We start from the raw sequence: 24,537 nt of genomic DNA, 5'->3' as shown, positions 1-24,537 counted from the left end.
TATACGTGCCTGTTTGCCTGAGGGAATTCTCTCTTTTCTGAACAGTTATAAGATAGACTGCTACTCTGCATTGAAGCCCGGCTATCTTATCTGCATTCAGGGCCACTCAAAAACATGACGATTGTCTCAGAGAGGAGGGAATAACTGACCAATGCGAGGTCAACCAGCCAAGGATTCGTGTCACCTGAAATAGAAAACTTTTTCCCGATAAAAGATCCCCCCCCCATCTCGCCCTTCCAGGAGCCTCTTATTGGATCCACTCGCTTCCCGGCTGACCAATAGCAAAACGCAAAAAAAAAAAAAAAAAAAATACAGCGACCCGGCAAAAGTTTCATTCTCTTCTCTTTTTACGTTCCGATTGATTTGATTGCAAGGGGGTGGGTCGCTGGGGGTGGAAGTGGGGGGGGGCAGATCGGACCCAAAGTCCACGTTTCCGAGAAATGGGGAGGATCCTTAAGAGGCGGAGGAAGCCGGAGCCCCCGCCAGAAGGTTACAAGTCACCCTGCAGCTGCAAAAGTAACTTCGCGGCGTGCCGCTTTGCAGCAACAGTTGGACCCGCTTTGGATCGGGGTGGGGTGTGGGAAGAAGCGGTGCCCCAAATCCTAAAGCCTTACTCGCTTCTTTTGACCGCGACTGCCTGCGCAGGTAGGGCTTTTGTCCCTTTTTAAAAGCAGGGCCGGCGCGGCGCGGGGTGTAAGCCCGGCTTCCTTTGGAAAGATTGCAGCAGCAGCAGCAGCAGCGCGGCGGGCTGGGTGCTAAATGACAGCATCTTGGATTTCCCCTTTGCCAGAGGAGCCCCGCAGAGACAAACCGCGTGGGCCCTTGGCGGGTTTCCGCTTGCCGGCTGCTGTGTCCGCTCCAGTTCCACGTGAGGGCAGCGCCGGTGGGGCTTCTGCTCCGCTTCCTTTCCTCTCTTCCTCCTCATGTGTCCCGTGTCCCTCGCAGAAGCGCCTACAGCCAGAGGAGGAGGAGGAGGAGGCCAAGGTCGGCTTCCACGCCTCGGGGCCCTGCGGTCCCGGGGTAAGAGAAATCCTTGGGTGACTAGGTGCGTGGGTGCAAGGTTTAGAGAAAAAAAGGGGAACAGCAGACACGGGCGGCCCAGCAGATGCATCCCTTCGCAGTTTCACCATTTATCAGAAGGCAAATCTCACAGTTGACTCACCACTGACCTCTTTAAAACTTTTTTTTGCTTTTTTCACACACAAAAAAACCAAGTTTGTGGTTTTTTAGAGGTCAGTGGTGAGGTGTGCCTTCTGATAAATGGGTACTTGTTTTTTTTTTCCAGCAGAGAGCTGTACAATTCAGGTGGTCCTCGACTTACGGCCGCAATGGAGGCCAACATTTATGTTGCTAAGAGAGACATTGGTTAAGTGAGTGGTGCCCCATTTATTTTGCCACAGTTGTTAAGTGAGCCACTGCAGTGGTTAAATTACGAACCCAGTGATTAAGCGAGTCTGGCTTCCCCATTGGCTTTGCTTGTCAGAAGGTCGCAAAAAGGGATCACACAGGATGCTGGGACATTGCAACCGTTATAAATGAGAGTCAGCTGTCAAGCGGGCGAATTCTGATCACATGACCATGGGGACGCTGCAACCGTCATAAGTGTGAAAAACGGTCACAAGTCACTTTTTTCAGCGCCGGTGCATCTTTGAATGGTCACCAAGTGAACTTTTGTAAGTCATGGGCTATCTGTACTTTAGGACGAAGCTGCCACCCTGGGAACATTTAGGGTTTATTCTGGGGGAAAAAAAGCAGAATGCTGCTTCAGATGACCTAAGACTGGCTGGTTATCAGCAATCCAGGCATAGATTGTGATTTTTGTCAGCAGGGGAGAAAGGTTGCTTTGCAATCTTTAAGCCAGACTTCAGCATTGGAGTCTTTCTGTGAATTCCATTGATAAGTGGCTCCTAACCGGTTTAATTTTTTATTAAAGTAAATAAGTTAGTTTGAAGTCTTCAACTCAGGAACAAAGCCTAGTGATTTCAGTGGGGCTTTGATCCTCTGCAGTAGAGATTACATCTGGCTGAACAGTGTGTGAAGTGCAGGCCTTCAAAATTCCTTCAGTTTTTCCAAAGCCAGTAAAAATTTGTTGTTATGCTTATTCAGAAGTAAGTCCTATTTAGTTCACTTAGGTTTTGCAATCAAATTCATTCTCCTAAATGTGAATGATTAGTTTTGTGTTTTCCGGTTGTTGGACCTCCAAGGTCCTTTCTATCTCTGTTATTCTATTATTTGGAGTATAGGACATCATAATTGCAGCTGAATATTTTTACTTGGAAATATATCCTTGTTCAGCTTAAAAGTAACATAAGAGCATAGGAAAGGGACAGAGTTCTGGGAGCAAGCTGGGCAGGTGCAGTCCCTGAAATACAGGTATCTAAGTGGTACTGGAACTTTTTTCACTCTACCTAGCATTAGCTGTGTAGGGCATAAGATTCAAGACTGTTGCTATTTCTTACTTGTCAGATTGCCAGAGGCAATTTCACTCTAACTTATATACTGGAATTAAATTTATCTGTCACTATTGTTAGAAAAGAGAAAGCACTCAGTACCCAATTCACAGAGGTGTGTACCCTATACACAGAGGGAAGTGGAGTTGCTTCCACAAGACATTTTCAGAAAAAGAATTCAAATTTGTTTGATGTCATTCGGCTTGTGAGTTTCAGGGGAATAGCCAAGGCAAAGAGGAGACATCCTTGTTTTCAGTGGAGCATTTATGTGGCATTTTATGTGACGTAGTATGAAGAAACATTCCAGACTAGAATTAGCAAATCATTGAGGAAATGAATTTGAGAAAAAAAATGTAGTTTGTTGATTTAAAAAAATGTATTACAAAAATTATGGAATGTTTTGAGCAAGCACAGGTAGTCTTCCCAGCAAGTTCTGACAGGTTCTGAAGAACCGGTAGCGGAAATTTTGAGTAGTTCGGAGAACCGGCAAATACCACTTCTGCCTGGCCCCAGTGGGGTGGGAATGGAGATTTTTGCAATATCTTTCCCCCAGGAGTGGGAAGGGAATGGGGATTTTGCAGTATCCTTCCCCTGGAGTGGGGTGGGAATGGAGATTTTGCAGTATCCTTCCCCTGCCACGCCCACCAAGCCACACCCACAGAACCGGTAGTAAAAAAAATTGAATTTCACCACTGATCCTCACTTAACAATGATGATTGGGCTGTTTCATCACTGAATAACACAATTATAAAGCAGGAAATCACATGACCTCATTGACTTAAAATGGCATTTCGGTTTGCCATCATTAAACAAATCACCCACAATTGTTAAACGAGGTTTCACGTGACAGCAAGTTATAACATTCCCCATTGACGTTGCTTGTTGGAAGCTGGGAATGAAAATCACAAAAGGCGATTTACATGATTGCAGGATGCTGCAACTGTCATAATTGTGCACCAGTCACCAAGCACCCAATTGCAATTTGACTGCAAGAGGCAACTTCGAGGACCAGTAATAAATCCTCTCATTCAGTACCATTATAACCTCAAACTGTCACTAAGGAGGTGGTCATTAAATGAGGACTACATTTAGAGGCAGAGATTTGGCTGCTGAGTGCTATAAGAGCAGTATAGGATGGAATTAAGTGATAATAAATGGACAGGCTAGCAAATTTTTCAACATTGAGGGAATAACATCACATCCCCTTGAATGCTTAATAACAATTGTTTTTTCATATTAAAAAGTGTTTGGTTAGCAACATGAATGGATATGAATTTTTGAATACAGATCATGCCATGTTGTTGGCTGAAGAGCCCAAATGTTTTGCAGCAAATATTAGATTATAAGATGTTACATGGAACTGTGAACTAATGCACTAAAGTTCAAAGCACCTGTGTTTGACAGGCAAAATGGAATAAATAGATGTAGGGTATCAGTAACCAGTAAAAAAAATTGAACATGTAGATGAATTTCTATACTTTGGTAAAGTGTTTACTAAGGATGAAACGATCAATGGAGAACAGTTAAGATATGCAAATGCTGTTAAGGGGGTATTATGTGGTAAAGAATGAATGTCAGAAGAGAAAATAAATATGAATAATAATATGCTTTTGCCCAAGTAGAAGTGAGAGTTGGATATGTTAGAAACGTAGAAGTAAGTTGAAGTAATTGACAGTGGAGTACATCAAAAAGCTGTATAGTAAAACATAAAGAACTAAAGTAAAGACTTGTTGCTGAATGAATGCATTTTGAATACAAAAGTAAGTGACCAAGGTATGTTGAGGTAATATGACATCAATCCTTCAGGACAGGACAGATCAGGAATCTGACATTGCAAAGATAGTTGTTGGAAAATGTAACCACAAATTCTTTAAAAAATTGCTAGTATTTCCCTTTGCTACCTCTTAGGCCAGACAGAATCAAGGTGAAATTACCAACGTTATTCTTATATTTCTCTACAATTGATCAGGTGGAGGAAAGGCTGAGAAAGTTGTGGTTGGATGGAGTTGATTAGATTGTGAAAAAGAGAGGAGTGGGAAGGTTAAAGAATAATGACCAACCTGTGAAGTGGATGGAGCAGAAGTCAGAATGGTTGGCAAACTCAGAATGGTATAGATAAGTGTGGTGTAGGTAGTCTTCCACTTACAACTGGTTGCTTAGTGACCATTTGAAGTTACGATGGAAACCCCCCCCCCAAAAAGGTACTTACAACCTGGATTCAAAGTTCTGATAGCCACACCCTAAAGGTCATGTGACTGCATTTTGGGTGCTTGGCAATTGGCCTGCATTTATGGCCATTTGCCAGGGCAAACAATGAGTTCACTTTATGTCTGTGACATTCGTTTAACAATTGCTGCAAAAAAGGCAATAAAACAAGATACAATCACGTGATGACCCACTTAATGACTGCTGTGACTTATGACCGTAATTGCAGGTTCAGTTATGGTTATAAGTTGGGGACTGGTACATGTAAAATAAACAGTTTTAGCTATGCTTCAATCTCTTTTTCTCATCACATACCTTTCAATTTCCCGTGTTATATTTCTTATCCCTGTTCTTTGGTCTGCAAAATCGTGCTTAACCCCAAAGGAAAGAGTGTGTGGTACTCATAAAGTAAGCATTAATATAAGCCAGTGTGTGAGAAGGAGGCTAAAAATGTTGCAAAAATATAACCCAGAACCAGCAGAGTTGGCATGCTCCATATTCCTTCCATTAGCAAATGTCACTGTGTAGGAACTAGAGGTCGGCTCTCTGTTGCAATGTTTGCTTTATGGAACAATATCAACCCAGAGGTACTGATGGCCCTGACCTTCTTAACTCTTCGTAAGACTTAAAAGACCTGGATGTTACCTCAGATACTTGGGCTGGGAGGTTAAACCAGTCCTGCCGGTGGATTTATTTGTTTTGGCCTTTATTGATTGAAAATAAAATGTTTTTAGAACCTGGATGTATGTCATTTTATTATCATTGCCATTTTTAACCAGTACTTGGGTTTCTTTATTTTGTATATCATGTTCTGTTTTTTAAATTCTAATCCCCTGAGTGTCATGTGGTTTACATAAATAAATGCTACAGGAAACTTGCACTAGTCAAAGCCACTGCAAAATCTGCATCATAGCTGTCAAAGCTATAAACTCAAAGCTATGTACAGCTATCAGCTGTAAACTCAGATCTGTTCACCACACTGAAAGGTCAAACAGTTTCTTATTTGGATTTTCCAAATAATAAGAAATATACAGTAATTTGCTGGCATGCTTAATCATGGATTATTTAACCAAGATTTGTTGACTAAGCCACAATTTGGTGCGCTCACAGATCATATTCAGCCACAAACAAGAATTCACCATTGCATAGGCTGCATTTCAGAGGTGGTATTCAGCAGGTTCTGACCAGTTCTGGAGACCGGTAGCGGAAATTTTGAGTAGTTCGGAGAACCGGTAAATGCCGCCTCTGACTGGCCCCGCCCCCACCTATTCTCTGTCTCCCGAGTCCTAGCTGATCGGGAAGAAATCAGGATTTTGCAGTAACCTTCCCCTGGAGTGGGGTGGGAATGAAGATTTTACAGGATCCTTTCCCTGCCATGCCCACTAAGCCACACCCACCAAGCCATGCCACACCCACCAAGCCACAGCCACAGAACCGGTAGTAAAAAAATTTGAATCCTACCACTGCTGCATTTGGACTCTGCCCAATTTTTATGGGCTCCACAGAGTTTTTTAAGATTATCTGTCAAAATCCAGCTGTAAATCAGTTAAATTTTCTGGTTTTCTATTTCTTAAAAAAGTCTAAAACATCTTTATTCAGTCTTTGATAGACTTAACATATTCACTTTACTTTCAGCTGATCAACATCTTCAAACATGGGCTGGATAGGGAACCAATTTCACTGTAACTGAAGAATGAACATAGCCCTGTAGAAAAGAACATTGAATGTAAAATTCTATTAGAATTCAAATATTAATTTATGTTCTATGTTGTAAATTGCCATCTCTTAACATCGACTCTGGTTTTCGAGCTTTTGTGGCTGCTTTATGCAACACATGCAGCCGTATCCAAGGCCAACACAGAGTGTAAAACATTTCTTAATGTTGCATACTGCCTATAAATCCAAGGGCCAAGTTTCAAAATGGTTTTACATTGTGCCTCCAGTGATACAGCTAGCTTGTGGCCCAATCAACCCTATTTGGAAGATGTCCATTGCTTTATATGTCCAGCTCATTTGAACACCCAGGTCATGTTGTTTCTGCAAGGTGCATTTGAGGCATTTGCAATTCAGACAGAATTATTTGTTTTGGGCTTCCTGGAAGCGTGTAGTGAGTGTTGCGGTGTAATACATTTAGTCAGGAGATAGGCGGCTGATATACAACCACAGAGACCTTTGCTTTCAATCGCTCCTTCAACCGAGGCATGTTTTACAGCTCTACTGTTTGTGTAGTGTCACTAGGCCAAATATAGCAAAAAGGTTAAAGGAAACAAAGATTATTTGTACCATCCATTGCTGACATGTTGGAAGACTATTGTGAGAATTCTCCTTACCAGCACCTTGGGGCCAAGTTACGTGTTACAGAATTGTAAGTAGGATAATCCTAAAAAAACCTTTCTTTGAGGAACTTTCTTTCAGGATTGAGAACATTATGCATTTTTCAGTGTAAGAAGAGGCGGGGAGGTAGAGAAATTAGCTTTCTTGCTATTCATTCCAAATGCATGGCTCAGGACTTTGAATCTTGCAGAAGTGTGAGAGAGTGTGCGTGTGAGAGAGTTTAAGGGCAGCAAGTGCAATAGGCTATCTTCTCAGAATGTAATCTTTAAATTGCATCAAAGTTACAGCAAAGGACCTTGTAAATCCTTTTAAGAACTGGACATTATTTTTCCAAACTCTTACTTAGTTCGGTTTTGTTTATTTCATGTTTAATATTTCTTAGCGCATTCAGGAACCATGCTGCTTAAAATACCATGTAAAACAGGCTATGGTTTAATAGCTGGGTGATTCAAGAAACCTTTTTTGTTCAAAGAAAGAGTAATTTCCCTTCCCTTAATCTGATAGTTTCATTTGTTAACTTTCGAAATGAAAGCAGGTGGTATGTGTGCAAAATGTTTAGCTTTTTTTTAAAAAAATAATCAACCTGTGGGTTTGTTTTTTTGAATGGCAGGAATATGATGGCTCAATCAGATTCAGAGTCCATGGAAGAGGAATCACTAAAGAAGGATTTAAAGTTCTACTTTATGAATCCATGTGAAAAATATAGAGCTAGACGTCAGATACCCTGGAAACTGGGGCTTCAGATTCTGAAGATAGTTATGGTTACTACCCAGGTAACATTTTAAAAGATGCTCGTGTTACTTTGTTGGGGATTCACATATGTGAAATGGCAAATGAACGAATTCCTAGTAGATTTGTTGTTTCTAGTTTTATTCAGCTTAAATATTGAGAACTGGATCAGGTGTGGGTAGAAAAATAAATAAATTGTCACACTCTGCAGCCTTGGACCACTTGACTTGTCATGTGTATTAAGTTTAGTTGCGTCACAAGAATTACAAAATTAACCATTAATTCAGGTGGAGGAAATGGTTTTTTTAATCAAGGGCCACTGGAAAAAATTAATAGGGCTGACTTGTTTTTAGTGTAGTTATTATATCTTTGTACATCAGTTAACTTCCGGACACTTATGAAAACATGGGCTGAACTCATCTTTCACTCTTTCCCCCACTTCTCTCTCCCTCCCTCCCTCTCTCTCTTTCTCTCTCTCTTCCCTCCCTCCCTCCCTCTCTCCCTCCCTCCCTTTCTCTTTCTCTCTCTCTCTCTCCCCCCCTCTCCCTCCCTCCCTCCCTCCCTCCCTCCCTCCCTCTCTCTCTCTCTCATGTGGAAGAAGTTCAGTAGTGCCCCATCTTGAAAAGACCTTGAATACAGGTAGCCTTCGACTTATGACAGTTTATTTAGTGAGTTACAAAGTTATAACAGCACTGAAAAAAGTTATTTGTGACAGTTTTTCACTTTACAACCGTTGCAACATCCCCATGGTCACGTGATCAAAATTTGGGCACTTGACAACTGGTTCATATTTATGACCAGTTAAGAGCTGTGGTGGCACAGTGGTTAGAATGCAGTACTGCAGGCTACTTCTGCTGACTGCCAGCAGTTCAGCACTTCGAGTCTCACTGGCTCAAGGTTGACTCAGGCTTCCATCCTTCTGAGGTTGGTAAATGAGGACTCAGATTGTGGTATTTAGTTTAAATGCTATTGCTATGACAGTATTTCAAAGTAAAAATACTTTGAAATATGACATGGAGTGAGATACAACAATTTGAGAAATCAAGTGGTGATGAGCTTTCAGGATTAATGTCTTGTTTTAGTGGCCTTGTTTTATTGTATATGGAATATGCTTTGCTGCCAATTGTAGCTGGCATCTTCACAGACAAAGTGAGCTGCTTTGTAGCATGCCACTCAGCAGTTCCCAGACAACTGAACAGGGACTGGAGTGGGTTCTGGGTATTTGAACCTGACAAGTTGATCACAGGAATCCAGGAAAGCTGGCTTCTGATTGGGTCTTCATCTAAGCATTGAAAAATATACAGAATAAAGCAGTGGTGGGATTCAAATAATTTAACAACCAGTTCTCTGCCCTAATAATTTCTTCCAACAACCTGTTCACCAAACTGCTCAGAAAGTTAACAACCGGTTCTCCCGCAATGGTGCGAACTGGCTGAATCCCACCACTGGAATAAAGACTTCCTTGCCATGTCCTAGCAAGTGATTTTATAATCTTCAGTCATTTAAAAGCTTAACCAAAATATGACTGCTGGTTCAAATGGGAAAGGACAATCTGTGATGCTTAAGATATTGCTGAAGTTCAATTTGTTGGTTGGTTTTTTAAACACGCTCCATTGCTAAAGTTAAAAACCAACAATTTTTTAAAGTATTTCATGTTTAAGTAACTATAGCTCTTCATTAAATTTCATTTCAAATCCTGGTTTAAAGTGATTTCCCTAACCAGAATAATACATTGGAAACAAGTCACATGTAAGGAAATGAGGATTGAAATGATGGAGGAGTCATTTGTATCTTTCTATCTGCTAAATTAGGAGTTGGCAAACTCTGGGAGGGGGCATTCTGTCTTTCTTCCTGTTGAGGGAAATCCATGAGGATGTAGCCAGTAACATGATGCCGTAAAATGGAATGTTCAAACTTCTTTGGATGGATTTTGGAGATGGGGTTTAAAAGCAGAATGACTTAAGGCACCCTGAAAAATGGAAAGTTTGCCACTTAAATATTTAGATTTAACAACTAAATATTAGTTGTAAATAAACTAACTCTATCAACAACAGCAAAAAGATTCAAAATTTTCAGTGTAGCCTGTTCTGGAAAGTTCTTTGGAACACACAAATATCGGGGACTTACATATTGCCTGTGTTAAACCATGATTTAGCAAGCTAGAGTGCTTATATCAAAAAGTACCTGCTGCCTGATTTAGGATGTGTTACATAAAACAATTTATCTCTTGCTCTCTTTTCTTCTCTTAAAGCTCATCCTTTTTGGTTTGAGTAACCAATTGGTGGTTTCTTTTAAAGAGGAGAATACTATAGCTTTTAAGCATCTGTTTCTGAAAAACTACTCTGGGGTCGATGAAGATGACTACAGTTGCAGTGTATACAAACAGCAAGATGTCTATGATAGCATCTTTTTTGCAATTAGTCAGGTAAGTGTCTACCTTTGGTATCCGAGTATATGAGTGAAAAACATGCACACATCTGAGATTCAATGCAGAGATATAAAGTCTCTGGGATTATGCCTTCGGTATGTCCTAATAATTTGACAAAACACCTACTTCTTTAGAAGTGAAAATTGTAAATTCATGTGCTTGCCCAAAAAATATGCTAGATATTGGCCACCCTTGCTAAGGCTGTAGCTACAATCCAACTCTTTTGCCATAATTGAATTCTTTAAAAACTTGGCATACTTTTGTTACACTTCATGCTAGTCTTTTCCAAAAGGCAATTTTTTAAATTCACAGATTTGCTTCTAAGTAAATGTGTAACTGGGCAAAACAGGCAATGAATACCAAACAGTGCAATTAATACAATAACTTTCTATTAACAGGTTCTGCAAGTTTATTTTGACAATAAATGAAATATTGTCAAAGCTAATTTCAAGCTTCTTGTTTAAATACCTGTGTTTTTGGATGTCTCATAATCCTAACTGAGGCTACCAAAAAAAGAGTGTTTCTTTTGTTTTTTGCATCTAGTACCAACAACTGAAGAATATATCCCTGGGCACACTCGGTTATGAGCAAGATGAAGATGACATGGCTGGCTTACACATATGTAAGCAACAATATAAGAAAGGCACAGTGCTTTCTTCTAACGATACTTTGCTCATAGACAGTACTATTGAAACAGGTACTTTGCAATCAGCACTGTAACTGTAGCTGTCCATTTGATATTTGTATGTTTGTCAAAACTTGGGGGCAAAACTTATAGTTAATCTCTGATTTCAGGTTTACTCATAACATACACTAAAGTTCTTCTCTCTCTTGTGTAGTAGAATGTTACAAAGGATATAATCATTTGCCTTGGCTGCCCAAAGACCCCTTGTCTGTAAATTAAGCAAGAGCTTTACTCTCAGGATGCCACAAAACTAGGTTAATACATCACAACAAGTTATAACATAATTCATATTTTGACATGATGTGCTGTGTGCCTTAGATCAACGTCATGATTTGTTTTAGGAAACTATTACACAGTTTGAAATAAAGCATTTTTCTTAGATTCCTAAATTAGGCAATGGCCTAGCGATGATTTTGTAATTCCTGGTTTATTTTTGCTCCTCACCCAAGTCTCTAGTTAAGAGATACAAGGCACTCTGTGTTTAAAAAATGTGTGTGGGTAGATGATAAACCAGGCATTAACTTTCCAAGCCATGATTGAATTGCTGATCTGAAAGTCTGACTCTGGGTTTTTCATTAAAACATGGTTAGTTTGATCTGTGCCATTGGACAGTTGTTTTTTAACTTAACAAACTGGGATGTGAATGAAGCTTTTTTGCCAGTAAAGAAATGCCTTTTCCCACCTGTTATACTGTGCCTTGGTGAAATACGGAAATATAAATTAACCCCCAATTCCTGTCTACCTGAATTGAGGAACTAGAGTAATTTGTTTGAGAAGTGAACAGGAAATTTAACCACAGTTAAATTCACAGTTCAAGCTTGCTTACAAGTGAAAATGGGAAATCTTTAGGCAGTTAGAGGGCCCATTTTTATATTATTCTTTTTCTTCAGTGCGGAGATAGGTTGGTGATATACTGCATCTCACATGTTTTGGATTAGATTTATTTTGAAAATCAGGAGGAAATTGCAGCTCTGTAATTTAACTATTTGCCAGATCAGTTATGGACATAGGAGTCTACTTGTGGCATTGACTATTTCTGTTTTGGGATCGTTCCCTGTTCCAGAATTGATCATTTTAGTTTCCAGATTTCAATAAAATGGGAGCTTATATTTCTCATAGCAACCAGAAGAAAGAGCAGAAAGTTTATGGGAAGCTTATAAACATTTGGCTCTTTGAACTGTAAGGGGATTGTCTAGTGTAGCCTACCCCTTTTGATTGTACTTAGGTTCTTTGTTTATTGTGTCAGTCTGTACAAGAAGTAGTCCTCATTTAGCAACTGCTCACAGTTAGGATAATGACAAAAAAGTAACTTTGCAACCATAGGAAAGCTGAAGTAAGATCATAAGCACTGTTGCAGTTTCACTAAGCAAGCTCTTTGCTTAATGACCGAGTTGTCAATCTCAATTATGGCTGGTAAACAAGGACTAACTGTATAGCCAATGGATTGATTGGAAGAGGGGTTTGGGATGGTACCCAGATAGCTTATTTGTGTAGGTTTTGATAATGTATGACCTGTTTATTCATCTATCTGCTTCTCTTGGTTTTATTATTTAGATATTGCTTATATACCAAACTGGATTTACAGAATATAAAATTATAACTTGGAACGATCTTTCTTGTATAAAACAGAAGATGGGGATAATAATGATTTTTGCCTTATGTATGCTTGCTTTGAAGCCATATTGTTACAGATATCGCATCTTTCAATTTCTCAAGCCCATGTTATATATTTGTAGGTATTTAAGTATATCTTTTGCTTCCTTCTTCCAGAATGCATTCATTTGAAACCTCAGGATCTGTCCACTAAGGAAATAAGTGACTTAAAGAATTCAACATTTTTCCACCTTGAGTTCTATAGGTAACATGCGGTTTTTAAAGCCCAGTTTCTATTTCCTTAGAAAAAGAAAATGTTATAATGGTTTCTCTTTTTTCCAGGCTCATACAGGTTGAAATTTATTTTAAACTAAAAGGCATTGATCTGCAGACTATTCATACCCGTGAGCTGCCTGACTGTTACGAATTTGAAAATACTGTGAGCAATTTTTTATTATTTCACCCATAGAAAATATATTTTACTTTTCAACCACTTTTTATGTTGGCAGCTCTTACATATTAGCTTAATACAAGTTGTCCTAGATTTATGACCGGTCACTTAATCATTGTTTGAAGTTTCAATGGATCTATCTGGGGGGTACTTAAAACCTAGATTCATAGTTCTAACAGTCAGCTCCCCTCCCACAGTTACATGACTGAACTTTGGTTTCTCTGCAACAGGGCTGCATTTACAGCCATTTGGAGCATCCCATGACTACATGACTGCATTTTATGATATTTTTGCTGAAAACAGGCATTTATTTCCAGTTTTTGGCAAAACCATTTGTTTGCTTAGCAATCACCATAAAAAGGTTCATAAAATCAGGTCAGTCACATGACTGACCTTTTTCACAACCATTACAAATTATAACCAATTTGGGCAGATTCCATTAATGTCATAACTTGAGGACTACGTGTATTATGCATCTCTTGTACATTAGCTTAATATACTGTAGTGGGCAATACACTGACCTATGAAGGAACTTTGTTTACCAGCCAGAGGATTTTTTTTGTATATAATATGTCTGTATGTAATATTTCATAAATATTTTTAATGGGAAAATTAGCAGTGATTATTGTTTAAGCAACTTCCCATACCAGGTTGTTTAATTTTTCTAGTCCTCTTCTACAAGGCACTTACACAGCTTTGTTCTTCATTGGATTGAAAAAAGTAAGCTGCTGGATATTTTAGTCTTTAGGGTGAAACTGAAATAAATTAAATGGTTGAGGCAAACTAGGTACTGTAAATTGCTACCCTTTAGTGATAGGAACAAGATGCCAAATACATTGTCAAGCTACTTTCTGGAGAATTACTGCTTTGATACCTATGAATAGATTTAGAGCTTTGTAACTTTTTTAAAAACTTATGGTATAAATTTATACCAGTGATGGCTAACCTTTTTGCCATCGCGTTCTGGGGGGGGGGGGGTTCGCACACGTGCATGCCCACACCCATAATTCTATGCCTCCCGCCCTGTGCATGCGCGTGCAACCCCTTCCCCCCCCGCTCCTGGCATGTGATGGCCCGGTAGGCCCGTTTTTCTTTCTCACCTGGCCCCAGATCCTCTCTATGTATCTGGGGAGGGCGAAAACAGCCTTCTCCACCACCTCTGGAGGCCTGAAATGGCCCATTTCCCAACTCTTGGTGGGACAGGAAGTGACTTTTGTGCTATCCCCAGTCTCCAGAGACTCTAGGAGGGCCTCTAGAGGGGGTGGGGAAGGCTGTTTTCACCCTCCTCAGATGCATAGAGAGGATCTGGAGCCAGGTGAGAAAGAAAAACGGGCCTTCCCCACCCACCCCCCCAGGCCCTCTGGAGGCAGGAAACAGCCTGTTTCCCTACTTCTGGTGGACCCAGAAGGTCCGAAAATCAGCTGGCCAGCACGCGCATGCGCACCAGAGCTAAACTGGTGTGCCCATTGATATGGCTACGCATGCCACCTGTGGCACGCGTGCCATAGGTTCGCCATCACTGCTCTATACAAAGACAGTGGTTAAGGCACCAGCCTAGAAGCTGGAAGACTATGTTCTAGTCCTGTCTTAGGCACAAAGCCAGTGAGATCACTGTCTCTCAATCCTGGGAAGAAGGCAATGGCAAACCAATTTTGAAATCTCGCCAAGAAAATCATTCCAAAAAACTGGAATTCTCCAGGCAATTAGTTTAGTTAGTTTAGTTTAGTTTTATTAAATTTGTATACCGCCCTACTCCCGAAGGACTCAGGGCGGTGAACAGGCACAGGATAAAATACAGAAATACAAAAATTAGAAACAATTTAAAACCAAATTAAATAATTTAACCCACGACAATTTAAAATCCCAATAATTTAAAAACAAATTAAAATTTCAGTTTAAAAATTTAAAAGAAAGGGGAGAAAAATTAGGCCAGGTTGGCTTGCTGGAATAAAAGGGTCTTAAGAGCACGGTGGAAAGTGCGCAGATCCGGGATCCTCCGTATCTACCAGGAGCAAACAATGACTCAAAGGCATGCACACCCAAAAAGGGTACTCCATATGATCTAAAGTAGGTATCCATTCTAGGGTGTAAATATATATATATATATTTTAAAAAAACTTTTTTTCTTGACAGATTACTTTTAACAATATGGCTCACAGTGGTAAAATAAAAATATATTTTGATACTGATGCTGACATTCAAGAATGTAAAAACTGGAATATATCTGGCTCTTGTAAGTATCATGAGTACTTGAGTAAGAAAATGGAAGTCTCCTTTTTTATGGATAGCACCATTTTGCCTAGAGACTGTAGCATTGATGACTTAAACATTGTCAACAATGCAGAAAATTTGACTGGGTCATATTTCTTGGGCAAATAAATATATATGCTTATATAACTAGCTATGTGGAAGAGCAATGCTTACCATTTCATGTCATTATTCTGAAATGGAAGCTACCTTGGATTTAATTTTTTTTTTAATTCATCTAAGAGAAATGGATGTCTAAAAAAACCATCAATGGTTTTTTTTCATATTAAGTTGTAATAAAAGACTGAACAAAGAAGCTCAAAACCATAAAAACTCAGCTAAGCTAATATTGCAATTTAACACAGAAAATTTATGCATGGAAAATTATTGTGTAAGCATTCTTTACAAGTACTGTGGCTAGAGAATTATATTTTGAAAGAGTCTGTAGATCAATGGTTTTTTTTTTTTCCTGTTTCTTCATGCTTCAGTTCAGAATGTACTACACTTAAATGGAGGTGACCTACTGCAATTAATTTATCACCTCTGTAGTGACTGGAAATATCTATATTTTTAAGTCTTTGTTTTTCTATTCCCTTTAGTAATTCAGAAGAACACACAGTATATCTTGGTTTTTGATGGGCTTGTTATAGTGAGCTGTTTTGCTTCCCTGATTCTCTGCACACGATCTATTATTCTTGCTCTAAAATTGCAAAAAGTAAGTGTATGCCTCATTTATATGCAGGCATTTCATTTTTCCAAAATAATAGAAAGTAAGGATTGTTCTTAATATATTTGTCATATAGTTTGATCAGAAGTCCTATTTAAGACTGAACCTTTAATAGCGGGATATGTTTTTGAAGATGGGAAATTCATATTCCAAATTTGCTTGTAATTAACGGTTGCTTATTAGAGCTTCTGACTATATTCAGACATGTTATTTAAATCAGTTTAATTAATCACAAGGTGGAATCCCAAAGACAGAGGACATAGAACATACCCTGTTTTCCCCAAAATAAGACATCCCCTGATAATAAGCCTAATCGGGCTTATGAGCGCATGGTAATAAGGCCAAGCGCTTATTTCAGGGTTCAAAAAATATAAGACAGGGTCTTATTTTTGGGGAAACACGAAATTTAATTTTCAACTGCATAAGAAACAGACATATCTTGGCACATTAGACAAATGGCCTATTGGCATCCTTAAATTAAAATAATAAATTCCATGTGCATCAAAATCCAAAAATTATATATAATAGAGCCATCTGAGCACACAGTATAATTGAGAATTGCATATGTGAATCTGAAAGGGGTAAATTGTAGGCTTGACACTGAAATATAATTCACATTTTCTTCTATTCTTATCTTTTGTGCTATTTTCTAACATATATTTGTGTTCTGTATTTTATAGTTTAATATTGCCTAATGGATAATAAAATATTAAAATATTAATTAATTAGAAGAATTAAATTTCATGTTGATATAACATTACATTTTGGAACTTTTAAATATTGGTTTTCATTTCTCTCTACACTCTGTCATCCTACTCAAACGGATTAAGAAAACTGGAAATGGAACAAATATGATTATTTTGATTGTGTGCTGTGTATGCCACCTATTAATGGTTGAGAGTTACTTATAAACCCTGGCTGGTTCAACGAACTGTAATTAAAATTCCACATTTGGAATGGGGCGAACCATGTAAATTATTGAACACGGAAATGAATGGTATGAAATAGCTTAATTTCTCTCCAAACAGAGACTGAATGTTGGCAATGCATAGCAGGAATAAGCAAAATTTTAAAAAGAATGAGATCTTAAAAGTTATTCAATAACTCTCTTGTATAGTGTGTGTATACACTAGAGATGGATGAAGTTGTTTCTAAAATATAGTTCCTATAAGATAATCAGTGGTAAGTGGTAACTGGGATTGTAGTTCAACAATAGCAATAGCTGAACTACAGATTCCTTATCTTAATGCAGTTCCTATGATGGTCACATGGTGGCATTCTCATAGCAGTGGTGTGATATTAATTAGTAAATCATTCTTGTTCTGAAGCAGTTTTTTCTTCTTATGTTAATCTTTAAACCAGAGATTTGTGATTTTTTTCCTGGAGAAGTACAAACGCCATGTATGCAGTGCAGATCGTTTAGAGTTCATAAATGGATGGTATGTTCTGGTGATTATCAGTGACATAATGACTATCATTGGCTCTATAATGAAGATGGAAATAAAAGCAAAGGTAATCCTTAAAGCTTCAGTTACTTTTGGTTTGTGATAGCTAAGAATTCTAACCTCTAAAACACTTGAGATCTGAAGAGGAATCAGCTCTTCCTCTTTCAATGGTTAACTTTTTTCTTCTTTTTTCAGAATCTTACAAGCTATGACGTTTGCAGCATTTTTCTTGGAACGTCCACTCTATTTGTTTGGGTTGGAGTCATTCGATATTTGGGCTACTTCCAAACCTACAATGTAAGCTCAAATAGCAAAGTGCCAGAAACTGAGTGCCCCCCCACCCAAACATGTTATCTGATGGACTTTCTCCCAATTTCCTAGGTACTCATTTTAACAATGCAAGCATCTTTACCCAAAGTTCTCAGATTCTGTTGTTGTGCTGGCATGATATACCTTGGATACACTTTCTGTGGCTGGATTGTTCTAGGACCATATCACGAAAAGGTATGTAGGTGATCTGGAATTTATTCTTTATGAGCAATCAAGGAATATTATAAGAGACTATTGCACACAAACATAAATTCAGAAGCAAATGGGTACCCTCTGTGCTATACATTAGTTGAGTTATTCATAGTTTAACTCCATGATGGCGAACCTATGGCACATGTGCCACCTGTGCCACGTGGAGCCATATCTGTGGGCACGCGAGTGTTGCCCTAGCTCAGCTCCAGTGTGCATGCGTACACCAGCCAGCTGATTTTCAGGCCTTTTGGGCCCACCAGAAATCGGGAAACTTGCCATTTCTGGCCTCTGGGGGGGTGGGGAAGGCCGTTTTCGCCCTCCCCAGGTTCCTAGAAAGCCTCTGGAGCCTGGGGAGGGCAAAAAACAGGCCTACTAGGTCCACCATGCCATCGTGTGCCAAAACCGGGGGGAGCGCGGGGGTGGGGCACAGTGAATTATGGGTGTGGGCACGTGCGCGCTCGACCCCCCGCGCTCCCCCCCCCCGCTTTTGGCACGTAACGGCAAAAAGGTTAGCCATCACTGCTTTAACTCATAGTTCTAATTGCTAAAGGATCTTTTATGTCTGAAGAAAGAGACCATGTGATACTCCAGTCTTCATTGGTGAAGGAATTAAATACAACTATTGACTTTGTTTGTGGGTGGCTTGAAAGTTGATAAATGTATTCATTGTGATTTCTCTTGCACAAGTTTATTGCTAGAGGGCAGCATTGTCTAATGCTAGTTAGCTTAAGAGAGACATAGCTTCTTCCCTAAACTAATATTAAATAATATTAAAGATCTTAGGTTCCTGTCTTTCTAGTTCAAGGCTCTAGAAAAAGCCTCAGCTGAACTTGCCAACAAATTGGCAGGGTAAATCCTAAAATACAGGTAGTCCTCAATTTACGACAACAATTGAGCCCCAAATTTATGTTAAGTGAGAAATCATGCCCTGGATTACTGAGAATAGACATTTAATAAACCTAGAGGTTCAGATACTTTTACCACACACAAATATGTATCTTTGGCTCATTTCCTCAATAAATAAATAAATAAAAATTAATGTTTAGACTGCTGATCAGTTTCTGTTTTTCTAGCTTTTGGACATGTGAAGAACAGAGCATATTTTATGTCATATTTAGGCAGAAATATTGAAAATTCAGTACAACAAATTCCCAAACTTTTAAGCACCACTCTGGAAAATGCTGTTCTCTGAGTGCAGGACAGCCCTATCCATTTTACTTTATGGCCCCAAACTTCCATCTCTTCCACATATCATATGGAATTTCTATTCACCAAAAGGTTGACAATCCTTAATGGTGCGTTCAGTGAAATCTGTTACCTAAAGAGTATTAATACTATATTGACACTTAGCACGGAAAGCAGCTTTTAGAATTATGATTTGTGTTTAATTTGCTAAAAAAAAACTATGCAGAATACTGTAGCACATTTATACAATTTGGAACAATATGCTCTATGTGAAATGTGAATCCTGCACTCACTCTTTGAAATGTACATTTTTTTTCCTGCAGATATTTTGTTGTCTTTGTTCAATCCAGGTTTAGTAATATGCTGAGTTTTAATAATGAGTTGTAACCTGTTTATTTTAAGAAGATTGGACTAAAACTACTCTGAAATGCCACAATAGCTGTTTCTGATGTCGGTTATGTTCTGTGCTCTCTACTTCTAGTTTGAAGATATGAACACGGTAGCAGAATGTCTCTTTTCTTTAGTCAATGGCGATGACATGTTTGCTACGTTTGCTCAGATCCAGCAGAAGAGTACCATAGTCTGGCTATTCAGTCGATTATACCTGTATTCCTTCATTAGCCTCTTCATATATATGATACTCAGCCTCTTTATTGCCCTCATCACAGATGCCTATGACACCATCAAGGTAAAATATACTGTGTTAAGTACTATTTCTTGAAGGTGGTCTGGAGCTCACTTCAGGGGTGGGCTTCAAAAATTTTAGCAAGGGGTTCTCTGCCCGGTTGCTGGGTGGGTGTGATCATGGTGGTGGGCGTGGCCTAGTCGGCCTCCTGCACCACAGCAGAGGGGGCGTTTTTGCCCTCCCTGGGCTCAGGAGGCTTTCTTCGAGCCTCCAGGAGGGCAAAAGCAGCCTCCCCAGGCTCTGGAGGCCGGAAGCGGACCGTTTCCGGCCTTCCTGAACTTCTGGTAGGCCTGGTTTTTGCTCTCCCCAAGCCTCTGCGTGCCCTGCACTTACCTGCATTCAAAACGGGCCACCTGGGTACTCCTGGGAGAGCGGGGCGGGCGGGGCCAGCCAGGAGTGGGATGTGGGGGTTCTCCGAAATGCACAGAATCTTAGCTAGAGATTCTCCCGAACCCCTGCGAACCCCCAGCAGCTCACCCCTGGCTCATTTACAGGAACATTCAGACATAAAACGTTACGTGTGAGCATGAAAATTCATAGAAACTCATTGGATACAGTAGCTTTTTAAACCAACGGTCTCCAACCTTTCCGGCTCTGTGGACAGACAGTGTGCCTGTTAATCATATACTAGAAAGCTAAAAACCTTTTCCTAAGATTTCTTATTTTTCAATTTTGAAATTATTGCCAAATCTATAGTTGCTTCTCTGGAGTGGGTAGAAGAGTAAACTGGAAGAGGTCGGGAAAAGCAGAAGTCATCCTTATACAACAGTAAGAAAGTTAACTGTCTCACTGTAGTACCACTTTCAGGATGAACAATCTAACTCGGAAAGCAAATTGAATGATACTTACCAAGGAAGTGAAAGGATATTTGTGGTTTCATTAAGTAATAGATGAAGTACTCTAACAGAATTAGGTAAGAAGATAAGATGTACCAAAAAGCACTTTTCTCTCTTCGTGAGCAGCTTAAATATCATTAGATTTCAACCTTCCAATATATTTAAGGCTGCAGATTTCTGCTCAAATGATAGCTCTTCTCACAAATCATGCCCCTTTCCCACAATAGGTGAAGAAATGGGAAGTCCAGGCAGTGTAGGTTAGTGTGAGTAAAACTGTTTCCTAAGAGATTTTCCTGTACACTCCTATTTCAGAAATGCCAACAAACTGGGGTCCCAGTTACAGATCTTCATGAATTTCTAAAAGAATCCAACAATGAAAATTATGGCCCAGGACAGCGGACATCCATGAAACTCTGTTGCTGTATGAGGTCAGTATTTTATTCCACTGATTCCATTATGTATTTTTCCTGTACACTATATACTTAAGTTTCCTTGTTATGGACTCTCTGATGAAAAACAGCTAGAAATATCAATAGAACTTTTAAGCCCTCTTTCCCCTTTTGTATTTATCATTTGAAAAATGACTTGAAATTTAGAAAATGAAGGGGTCATCATAATTCTTTCCTGAGGAAGAATTCTGTTCTTAGGAGCAGTTAGGTTTGCTTCCATTATGGCATAAAACAATTTTATATCATTGATTGTATTTTTTTCCAAATTAATTAATAAATAAAAACATTGAAAGTTTGTTCTAATTCTGCAACAAATTATTTTCTGTGATGAAGTTTATTATTTATCTTTACTTAATAAGTTTATTGACAGGCATCTGAAGCCAGTTAAAAAGAGGTAACAGCTTTCTCATAACTGGGTTTGTGTATAATGTTAATAGAGAATTTTTTTAAAAACATGGTTAGCACCCTGGTTCCCATAAAACTAAATAATAGTGGATAGATTTTCAAAATGCACGAAGTCAATAACAAAAAAACACATCGTGGTTTAGCAGTGAGAGCACAGGATCTTAATTATATTCTGAGATGGGAATTGCATTGTTGGTCTGTAAATTCTATAAACATCACCATTACGTTCCCAAATTTTTAAAATTAAGATATATGTCAAACAGCATTTTAAGAAAATTGCATTTTCAAGACTCAAGAATCTTTTCAAATACTTTTTTGTATTATATATATATATATATATATATATCAATAAAACCTAGATTCTGCCTGAGTCTGAATAAACAATTCTACACACAATTATTTCAAACCATTCAGTAAGCAAAAACTGCATTTTCAAGTTCATTCATAGTCATGGTCAGTATAACAAGGAGAGCAGCCTCATATCATCTTGAATGAAATTTTAGGTATAAGCATAAGTAGTATGAACAATACTTGCATAAAACCTGTACTGCAGCTCCTGATTATATGTAGAATCTGTCATTACATTGGGAATAATGCAAATAGATGCAATCCAGTTATGACAAGAAAAGTGTTTTTGTGACCATAGTGAGGATTCAAAGAAGAAACAAGCTGGCCTGTTGAAAAAATCATAATGCTGAAGTCAGCAAGCCTTTATGATGTTGAAGAGAAGAGCAGGACTATAGAAAACTAGCCAGGAAAAAGTTGGCTTAAGAAAATGGGTCATAAGAGATAGTACGCTGAAATGGATGAGAATGAAACCATTGGTGTGGAGAGTTGTAGAAAAAGCAAAGCAAGGAAAGACAAAAATAGGGTGGTGTAGACTTCAAAGATATCTGTAATTAGCAGACATTTTATGGTATCAAGTGACTGAAACAGAAAACAAAGCAAAATATAAGTTTGCAAGTTCTTTACTCTGGGAAAAAAAGATTTTTATTGTAATAACTTTACAGAAGGAAAACAAGTGTGTCTTTTATAAACACTCTGAGGACAGGGTATGAGCATGTACGAAAACGACTAGATAATGATGATGAAATAAACAAGATTTCACGTAATAGAATTAGACATGGGACAAGTCTAATCGCTGATTGTAGGAATATAGATTAAAACAACTAGGACAGATGGCTCTCCCAATCCATTCCTGTAAAAGCTTCGTCAGTAACTTGTTTCCTATTCAATAATATTTTATTATTGCAATTTATGTGACTTTTAGTACTTGAGTTAGCCAACTATTTTTGGGTCATAGATATGATCTACTTGAAGATAAACAACTTATGGAATATCTGCTATTTCAATTGAAGGCGTAGGAGAGGCTTTTCATTATTTGCTGTGTTCTCTAAATAATTTAGATAAAATCACAAAGTTTGGGCTTTTCTTCTCGAATTACTTTGTTAAGACACGGGATGGAAGTATGCAGCTGAGAAGAGGGATAAAGCTGGCAAGGAAGGGCATATAAAGGCCAGTTATTATTTTGCAGAGGGATGGAAATCTACAAATCACTAGTGCTAATATTTTGATTGGTCCACTCATACCTCCTTCCAACATTTTTTATTTTTTGCTGATCTAAAATAATGAACTATTCCTTCTTTCTACAGGCGAAAAAGCGATGATAACCTTATACTTATTAATTAAAGATAGTTGGCATGGCCCAAATTGTCAACAAACTGCTGGAAAGCTGGTCATCTTGAATTTATTGGAAACACTGTGTGTGCAAGTCATTTCCACAAATTCATGACTTTAATGTAGTTCAAGGAAAAAGAAGTAGCAGTTTTTCTGCAGTCAACAACCGGAAGCTAAAAATTTGTAGTAAAGGTGTTGGATGAACAGTTTATAATTGATTGCAATAGCTGATCTTAAAGAGGAAAAGTTACACACTTTTCAATTGTAACTTGCTTTCTAAATATTTTTATATTAAAGTATTTAAATGAGACCTGCTTCTTGAATACAATATTGTAATTCTTGGTGATTATAGCTCTTTTTTGGATATGTTGGATATTTACAATGGAGTACTGTGAGTTTTTTCTCAGAACATTATTTGTTCAGTATTGTAACGCTCAGCTATCTATATTGTTCTGGTTTGGGGTTCATTAGGATGACTTGAAATTGCCAGATGTTGAATGCTCATTTGTTTATGTAAGCATTTTTCTTCCTAAAACCTCAGTATTAGTTAGTGCTGGTTTTATTTGTTTTGAATGCCCATAATTCCCTCCATTAACCATTGAAATCTGATGCTGCAGTTCTGTGTACCTTTAAACTCAAAGGAGTTTCTGAAAGTTTGCTCGAGTAAAAACACCATAGGGTTGGCCAAACAGCTAGAGCAGGGCTGTCAAACTCGCGGCCCACGGCCCAGATATGTCACACTGGCCACACCCACACCCAGTTTAGCAAAAGGGGGAAAGTTGCGATATATCACATGACGCCGCCGTGACAACGCAGGTTTGACGTCCTTGTGCTACAGAAACTGAAGCATAATATGCTAATGCATAGGATTTGATACAGCTACAGTTTACTCCGCAAATTATGACAATTTGAGAACTTTAACTAGTCATGGCTCATGTTGAAGTACCCGTGAAAGAATTCGAGCCAACTGCTGTCATTTTCTATATATTCATGGCCAAATAAGAATTTTGGCTGGCCAGTATATATGCCTACAGCATAACTGGCGAAATGGTTATCTGTTTTTGTATCAGAAAAGAAATTGCCAATATAAACCAATCAGAAATCCCAGTTAGTGAATGAAGTTGGCCAGGATCTTTGTGGAGAGAGAAAGGAAGAATAACTGTTTTTTGTTATGAATGTTTTCTTTTATTTGCTTCTCTTTTCCTGTATTTGTCAAAATTACTCCAAGGGAGGGAATTTTTGGGACAAAAGGAATATGGTGGATTGGAGGAGAAGAGACCAGAAATTTTCTAATGAGATTCTCTCATTATGTAATATTAATGTTGAGCTGTTGTGACCTCTACCACCAATTGATTCATTACCTACCACCAAGTTGGTGTTGATTATTAACAATGATATAGATACATTTTCTCCATGAAGATTTTTCCCTAAACTGGTCCTTCAGATCTTCCAATAGTGTACCTATCACCTACTACTATTATTGT

The 24,537-nt window shown here is 38.6% G+C and overlaps 1 protein-coding gene across 2 annotated transcripts; it reads left to right on the top strand.

Moving 5' to 3' along the window:
* The first annotated feature begins 351 nt into the window (after positions 1-351).
* MCOLN2 (mucolipin TRP cation channel 2) lies at positions 352-23,363 on the top strand. 2 transcript variants are annotated; one of them, XM_034437120.3, is made up of 14 exons: positions 352-645; positions 7,600-7,762; positions 9,970-10,143; positions 10,690-10,843; positions 12,602-12,689; positions 12,767-12,863; positions 15,009-15,108; positions 15,722-15,837; positions 17,212-17,361; positions 17,490-17,591; positions 17,676-17,798; positions 19,483-19,689; positions 20,835-20,950; positions 23,029-23,363. In XM_034437120.3, exons 2-14 carry the CDS (start codon positions 7,604-7,606, stop codon positions 23,063-23,065), a joined length of 1,623 nt encoding a protein of 540 aa, XP_034293011.1. In that variant the 5' UTR covers positions 352-645; positions 7,600-7,603; the 3' UTR covers positions 23,066-23,363. The 2 variants fall into 2 exon arrangements, with proteins under 2 accessions (XP_034293011.1, XP_034293010.1); XM_034437119.3 differs by lacking the exon at positions 352-645 and adding an exon at positions 6,724-7,020.
* Positions 23,364-24,537: the final 1,174 nt, after the last annotated feature.

This window comes from Pantherophis guttatus, chromosome 3 (genome assembly GCF_059756535.1).
Source record: "Pantherophis guttatus breed Tessera chromosome 3, ASM5975653v1, whole genome shotgun sequence".
NCBI classification, from domain to species: Eukaryota; Metazoa; Chordata; class Lepidosauria; order Squamata; family Colubridae; genus Pantherophis; species Pantherophis guttatus.
Note: the sequence above shows the minus strand (reverse complement) of the source record. Positions and strands in the feature narration are given on the sequence as shown.